Genomic DNA, 8,325 nt, shown 5'->3' with positions numbered 1-8,325 from the left:
ATCCTAATATAAACTAATAATCCAGTAATATAAGTTTCACATACAATCACAAGTACATACAATACTAGGTGTTTAGTTCCCTTTTATCTTGCTTGTCCTGATACTAATATCTGACCTACCACCATATCCTGCTAACTACCCTGCTGCTGACCATTTTTTGCTCATCATTTTTGTTTTCTCTCCCACTCTCCCCCCTCATCTGTTGCCACAACATTTCTGCCAAAGGAATCTGGGATGGCTGCTAATTTCTGATTTGGTCTGGAACATCAGAATATCAAAGAGCCGCTGTCGCCAGGATGTCAGCACTACAGGGAATCCACCTCACAGGGAGACAGCAGTGCTCAAACATTGAGAGAATGTAGACATGCACGTACATAAAAGTGCTCAAATTGAAGTGCATGTCACTGATATTCTTCAAAGCTTTTTTTTCAAGGTGTGTGTGTGTGATTGCGGAAGAGCAACTGCTGGGGGTGTATCTGCCCCCACCGCTGATAAGAAATGACTTTTAGTGGCACCTTGCATGTTGACCAGTAGTGCTGCAAAGCTACAAGATGTTACTCAGGCACACAAACATACGCATCTATAGGAAAACACACACACACATACAAACACATGCACATACTGACTGGAGCATTTCTCCCTCTGATCTGTGAAAAGAGTGCCGTCCCCTCCCACGAGCCAGACGGTAAACAAAAATCACAAATGCTACACCATCACACAACAACAAACAGATGACGCATCTGAGACACCAAACAAGCATCTACAAATTATTCATGCTCTCTGATTTAGATCAGTAATTTTTATTCTCTTATTATCAGTTATTGTTGAAGCGATCGTAGATCAGGGATGGATGCAGAGAGGTATGAGGGCAGAGAAAATAACAGATTGGAAAACTTCAATGAAGAAAACAGAGAGAGAGAGAGAGGATGATGAGAAAGAGAAAGAGAGAAAAAGTTGACAGTGTTCAGTGAAACTGTGTGGGCTGATAATGAATGTAATCTGCATTTAGATGATATCAGGCCATGTGGTCATCTCTCTGATTACATACCAAAGTGGTGTTCAGAGAGATGCTTCAAAGCATTTCTTTGATCAGAGCTGAGCACAGACATGAACATACCTGTACATCAGGACTCCACACTCAGTGCTAAGACATTGTCTTAAAATGCTGCAGGTTGCTGCACTTAATGACAATGAGTTCATCTAACACATTACTTTTAAATCCACAAGCACAATTTAAAATTATTGCTCAAATCATGCATATTAAAGTGACTGGAATGTAAGCATTGTGTGCTGATGTACAGATTACAATAATAAACATAATCACAGAAAAGTGATCATAACAATTCTTTAAGTCTCATATTTAGACAAAAACTGATGATAATTATATGACCAGAGCATGGTAATTACTTAAGCCTGGCGGTTATCTGGCAGGCAGTGATCCATTCTCTCTCTGGTGTCAAAGTGTCTCATGTGGAAATAGAGGAAGAAAATCTTACCTCTGTAATAATGACAAACAATTGTATCTAAGTTAATACATTGCTGGTTGTTTTTTAGACCCAAGTAAATACAAAATTCATTTTTCTAAGCAAGATGCTGTTAATTATAGGTTACTTGTTGTGAAGTCAGACTCATATATTTATGTATATGAGTATATATTAGTAACAATCTAAGCTCAACTACTAGACTGTGTTTGCAAGCTGTTTTATTCAGCCCAAACAGTTTTTTTAGTCATAAGTTACTGACAGACACACCAACTCTGTGTGTGTGTGTGTGTGTGTGTGTGTGTTTGTGTGCCAGGCCCAGACCAGGATTCAAACCTGGAACCCTCTTGCTATGAGGCGACAGCACTAACCACTGCATTACTGTGAAATTGAACATTTTAATAAAAGGCACCTGAAAACACCTAACAGCCATCCATCCAATCCCAAACCTTTCTTATCTATCATTATTGTCTTCTTACTTACCAGTTCAGCTGCAACACCAAAACAAACACTTCTACTACTGTGTTCAGTCGAACGTTCTCTATCCTCTCTGCTGAAAGCACCTTAAGGCTTAGATGAATAATTTTTTATTTGAAAACATTTGGCTGCATCACCCTCAAGGGACTTCAACCTCTAGTCTTGCTTTTCATTGCCACCTTTAAGTTGTTTTTGTTTTGTTTTTTGTCCATCTTGCTGCACTCCACTACTGATCAATATATCAACATCTAATGGACAGAGTGTGAAGGTACTGAGCGAGAGAGAGCCTGACAGATATATAAACCAGCAGCAGGCAGCACATTTGCCTGGACCAATCAGCCACACAACCCAACTGTCAAACAGATACACTTTAAACTCTTCTAAAAAAAATAAGAAAGAAAAAACCTGCACATTGGACATTGGGGATTTATTTAAATGTGTGCGGACAGTGGCCAGGGGTAGGAGGCAGTAAATACACATTCTAAGAGTAAAATGCATGTAATTCTGTATTTTTATTTTTCTATGATAGATTATTGATTGTGCATGAAAAGCCTTCCTTACTGCAACATCACTATATTCTCATTTCCTGGCTTGAATTGAGCGCTTCTTAAATCGACCGCGAGGCGGTGCTGTTGCCCTCGTTTTCTTCTTCTCCTGAGTCTGTTTGCCGTCTGGCGTGAGGTCACGTGACACATCTGTCAGGGGACAGCATGGCGGACATGCATGTGGAGTCGCAAAACAAATTGCATCGAATGTCCAGCTAACCCAGACGCGAGAAACATCAATACGGAGCGCAAAACCGGGCTGGCGGTGCCCGAACAGCAGGAGAATGGATGAGGACAACAAACTTCAGTTCCCGTCTCTGCCCGCGACCAAGGAGGACCTTCTGGTGAGAGCACAGCCGCCTGCGTTAGCCGATGTGTCTGTGTCTGTCCGGCTAATCTTAGCTAAGGTCCACTCCAGCCTTTTGTCCGGCGGCTGAAATATGCCCACAGCCGGAAGGTATGCTTGTCTGGGGATAAAGCAAATTAATATGAATGTGTAAAACAGCCTCGTGTCTTTCTTTGAATAAGCTAGCTTGTCTGTGTCGACATCTCTGAATGGATAACCAACTAACGTTACTCTTTACTGTGTAAGTCTTTAAGCGTTAGCCACGTATATGCAACCTAGTACTCATATCCTACCCTGTTTGGTTGCTGAAATATCTCCGGTAGCTGTCATATCAACCAACGTAATTGATCTCATAACCTTGATTTTAATTCCCCCTTTGCACAGGACTGGGCTTACCCAATGAGACGAGAAATGCAGGTATGTAATGAGTCTGTGACAAGGAGAACAATGTTGACAGCTCAGTGTCGCATCAAATCTGTGTATTCCCAAGGTGTGTTTCCCCCCACCTTTGATAGCTTTTTCTGTATCCATACTGTTAACAGTATATTGAATGTCACAGTCTCTACCAACACTAGCATAGTTCAGTTCGAGGCAAATGTGTTAAACAAAAGGTAGATTTGTTTTTGTGTCAACACACACCATAGAAGCATTGGGAGTTGATGGTGTACTCAGTCAGATCTTACCTGAACCACTATTAGTTAGCTTTAGAAGATGTCTTAGTCTGCAGGATAAACTTCTACAGAGTCATCTTCAGCCAAACACCCAACAGATCTCAGTGTGCGACCATTATTACCTCTGTGCGAACTGAACGTAGACCAGGGCATTTTGTGGATTTTACATCTCAGATGAGAAGAGTTCACCATTGGCCACTTCAGTAACTGGAAAACTTCATTTGTTATTTATAGGCAAGAAATCTTCTATGTGAAGAGGTGACAGACAGAAGGAAACTTAACCAACAGGAAGTCTTTTGGATTGACAAATTGCAGACCACTGAACAGCCAGACATAGTGGTGTAGTAGTTAGCACTGTTGCCTCTCAGCAAGAGGGCTCTAGGTTTGAATCCTGGTCTGGGCCTTTCTGTACAGAGTTTGCATGTTCTCCCTGTGCCTGCGTGGGTTTTCTCCGGGTACTCCAGCTTCCTTCCACAAGCCAAAAAACTCGCATTAGGTTAATTGGTTGCTCTAGATTGAGATGTGAGCGTATGTGGTTGTCTGTCTTTGTGTGTCAGCCTTGCGACTGACTGGCGACCAGTCCAGGGTGAACCCCGCCTCTCCCTGTAGTCAGCTGGGATAGGCTCCAGCTCCCCCGCGACCCTGACGGATAAGTGGTATAGAAAATGGATGGATCTATATAAACAGCCAGGCCTAAATCAGGACTTGTGGAGTTTGTTTTAAAGTTGAACATGGCCCTGCTGTAACAATAAAGGCATTTTAATTGTTTAAGAGTGTCTGTCGTAGTTAAGTCTCCATGTGTGTCTCTGTTCAAAGAGTTCCTCAGTCAAGATCAATTTGACTCCAGGGCCAGTTACATTGTTTTTAATATAAATTGTCTGTTTATAAGAGAATTTATTCAGTATCTAACTACAACCTATTCTGACAATATGATAATATATTTTATTTTTATTTTTTTTTTTTTGCAAAGAGGCTTAGTGTCTCATCCTGAGTGAATTAACATGCTTAAAATCTTTGGAACATCAAGTGACGTTTACTGATTACTGAGTGTGCTATTAGTGATGCCCTGTTTTATTTTTTTCAGGAGATATTACCAGGACTGTTTTTAGGTCCCTACTCTGCTGCAATGAAAAGCAAGGTAAGCTTGTCTCCGTTGGCACTTGGAGGCATTTGTTCGTATTTTTACAGCTGATATTTAGGGTCAGGTATCGTTTCAACAATTATGATACCAGTACCCTTGAAGTGATAATGATACAAATAGAGTACTTCATTTGATACCCTTTTTTTCCACATGCCCAATGAGTTGCTATGTTACATTACACACACACACACACATTTTTCTCTGGGATAATCTCTCAGCTTTTTATGCTTTTATTTTTATCAGATGGTACAGGCGTGTAGTGTAGCCATACTTACAAAAATTTTGGTGGCATCTCAGCTTGCTGAACTGTCAACTCCATCAAACGCAGCATGCTGGACTGCACCACACCACAGACTGAATGGGTTATAACTGCAGTCACATGCAGTTTTAAATTAAAGAACGCTTGCAGTGATGAGCTGCCAGAAAAACCGTACAAGTGGTAATTTTTTTTCCTCGTCCGTGTGTTGTCTGATTGGAGAAGTTTCAATATTGTATTGGTATTGAGTTATTTTGGTCGGTACCTTAAAGGTATCGGGCATTGATACCCAGCCGTACTCATTTCTTTTGTCTTTTCTCTAGCTGCCAATTCTTGAGAGACAGGGCATAACACATATTGTGTGTGTCCGTCAAGACATCGAAGCCAATTTTATCAAACCTAATTTCCCTCATACATTTCGGTAAGTAAGAACTCACATGATCTGCGTACATTCTTATGTGTATGGTTGAAAAAAACTAAAGTATCAAGTGCTAAATAATGTTGTGTCTTTGCAGATACCTTGTGTTAGATATTGCTGACAATCCAGTGGAAAATATAATACGATTTTTCCCTACAGTGAGTCACAAAGTTTAATGTCGTCTTGGCAAGCTTTTCATTATTGACTGAATGGTGTGGCACTTCCATTATGGCTGATACTTTGCATTTCATTTTCCTCTGAACAGACAAAAGAATTTATTGATAGCTGCTTAGCAACAGGAGGTAAGGGTACATGCAGTTTACATTTTTCATACTGAGGATGTCAAGTAGAAACAGAGTCTTATATCAGCCATGTTTTGTCTTGACTCTTTTAGGAAAGGTACTGGTTCATGGTAATGCAGGGATATCAAGAAGGTGAAGTTTCTTGTGTTTTTTGATTATTTCACTTCATGTATTGAATCTCAGTAGGAACTGATTTTTCCATTACATGTAACTGTTGGATGTTGTATTTAATAATTCACTTCAGTGAATTCTGAGACGAGAGCTGCACAAATTACAGATGTGACTATAAAACCTTGATTATTTATTATTTCAGTGCTGCCTTAGTGATTGCATACCTTATGGAAACATTTGGAATGAAGTACAGGTGAGTGTTGTTTTTATGTTTGTTTTTGGTGGTCAGAGGTCACTGTGACTGCAAAACACATTTTAGCCATAACTCAAGAATTCACGTTGAGTGCCACGGTGACAACCATGTATAACATGCGTCACACACTTCTTGAGTTTTATTTGTGTCTGCTTAAAACACTGAATGAGTAAACTGTAGAAAATGTTCAAATTAGAAGCTTTTTTGTCGTTGCTTTGCATTTGCTACAGCTAAATTAATAACATAATGTTTATTCTGTAGGGATGCATTCAGCCACGTCCAGGAGAGGAGGTTCTGCATCAACCCCAATGTGGGCTTTGTGCATCAGCTACAGGTACATCTTCACTATAAGACACAGGGATTCAAATTCTGATTAATCAACGTGACAGTTGAATCATTTGGTGAACATGTACACCTCATTCCTGTTACTAAAAATACATGCACTACTAAGTTGTTAGTCAACATAATATACTTCCTCTTGCCTGACTTGCAAGGAGTAAGGTGTGTCTGTATTAATAATGACTGCAGCAAAGTGATTCAGCATCTAGAGCTCTAAATCTTTCAGTCCCTTGTACAAAGAAAGCAATGTGTAATGTGGGATATGAACAGTATTGCAGCAGATCATGCGCTTGTTTGCTTTGCATGTGTGTGCTCCAACAGGCTCATTCAGACGACCTGTTATACATACCGCGTATTTATATTACAGTATGTGTTGTCATTCTCAGTGATCTGCTTCAGGTGTGACTGTATGTGTGCCTCTGGAGTCTTGTTTTACTCAGACTTTGTTGGCCACATTTAGCCTCTTATTATTCTGACATCTACCGGACTTTTGTCAGAATAATAGCTTGCTCTTAGTGTTGTTTTCTTTTTCTTTTGCCATGACAACGCAGTACGACTGTGCATTACTCATGCTGAACGTAGCTACTATGTTTCCTTTGTTTCATAGGAATATGAAGCGATCTACCTAGCCAAACTGACCATTAAAATGATGTCACCGGTGCAGTTGGGCAGATCCTTTTCCTTACAAGCTGGGATGCCAGGTTTGTACTGTATTGGAAATGTATTTCATCATTCTTATGTTAATGAAGTGACCGATTATAACACAAAAGTGGTAACCACTGAATGTGAATGTCAGACCATGTGAAGGAGAGCCCTGATTAGACCATACACTCATCACTGGACTTAAAGTGAACAGCAATAAACTTGAGCTTCTGTGCTTTGGTAACCTGCAGTGAAACAACACTGCCCTCCTCCATGTCATAATGCCTAGTCAAACGTCTGCGGTTATTTTGAAAGTAACTTGGCCAACACTGGTTATGAGAGGGGAACATGCTTGTGTTGATGCATGCACTATGATCAGTTATTCTTTGTTTTCATATTATTTTAACAGGAAGCCGTAAACGCAGCCTAGAGGAGGATGAGGACTTTGGAGCAATGCAGGTCACAGCAGCACAGAACAGATGAGCTTTGCTGATATTTAGCTGTGTGGCACAGTGCACTCATTCTTTTTTTAATTACATTTTTAATGGGATTAAAAATGTAAATATTTGAACTTTTTCTAAGGGGAAGGGACGAGGGCAGGAGTGGGACCGCCCATGTCTGAGACATGGAGGACTGACGGGGATGGGACAAATGTGATAACTTTTTTTTTTTTCTCTTGAGCTGTATGCACTGATGGGAGATTTTTTGCAGTTTTATAGTATTTAAAGCATTTTGCATTTGCAGCGGGACAGTATTGCAATAATGCACTTTCGATACTTGAATTTGTGTAGACGACCAGAATGGGGCAGTCAGCAAAAGGGAAAGTAGCCAGGACGTCGCCCAGCGGAGGACATGAGAAGAGGAATAGCTAATGCCTTTAGTTTGGGAGTAATAGGATTATGGACTAATATCAGGCTTAATGTGAGATAGTAAGGAATGGAAAAATAACAACTCAACGCTTAATAAAAAGAAGTCTGACTCAGTCCTCTTGAGCTGTGGTTTTATGTCATACCGTGCATCACTTTATTCTTCTTTCCGGTATTTGGCTTATAAATGTTATTGTTTTAAGGCAGTCACACATGAAAAATAAGCTAGAGTTATGCTAAATTATCTTGTGCTTTTGATTATTTTATCAAACCTTTCCGGAGACCTTATTGTGTTACTGACAATAAAAACAACCGCTCGTTCACTGTCCTAACTGTATGATTAGCTTTGTTGATAGTGTGTTTCTAAGCAGAAGGCTTAAATCTTTGAGAATTCATTTTGAAATAAATTTGCCATGATGACATGGCTGTGGAAATTAAGTTGCATTATAATTCATGTAAAAATCAGGCAGACATGTT

The 8,325-nt window shown here is 40.0% G+C and overlaps 1 protein-coding gene across 1 annotated transcript; it reads left to right on the top strand.

Annotated features, from left to right (window-relative positions):
• The first annotated feature begins 2,666 nt into the window (after positions 1 to 2,666).
• On the top strand, positions 2,667 to 7,965 carry styx (serine/threonine/tyrosine interacting protein). The gene is given in 12 exon segments (XM_046383157.1): positions 2,667 to 2,746; positions 2,748 to 2,847; positions 3,234 to 3,266; positions 4,605 to 4,658; positions 5,241 to 5,338; positions 5,433 to 5,493; positions 5,601 to 5,637; positions 5,730 to 5,769; positions 5,951 to 6,001; positions 6,263 to 6,335; positions 6,948 to 7,041; positions 7,392 to 7,965. Coding segments are annotated over 12 exon segments (780 nt in total). The 5' UTR covers positions 2,667 to 2,681; the 3' UTR covers positions 7,466 to 7,965.
• The last annotated feature ends 360 nt before the right edge of the window (positions 7,966 to 8,325 follow it).

Source organism: Scatophagus argus, chromosome 1 (assembly GCF_020382885.2).
Source record: "Scatophagus argus isolate fScaArg1 chromosome 1, fScaArg1.pri, whole genome shotgun sequence".
NCBI classification, from domain to species: domain Eukaryota; kingdom Metazoa; phylum Chordata; class Actinopteri; family Scatophagidae; genus Scatophagus; species Scatophagus argus.
Note: the sequence above shows the minus strand (reverse complement) of the source record. Positions and strands in the feature narration are given on the sequence as shown.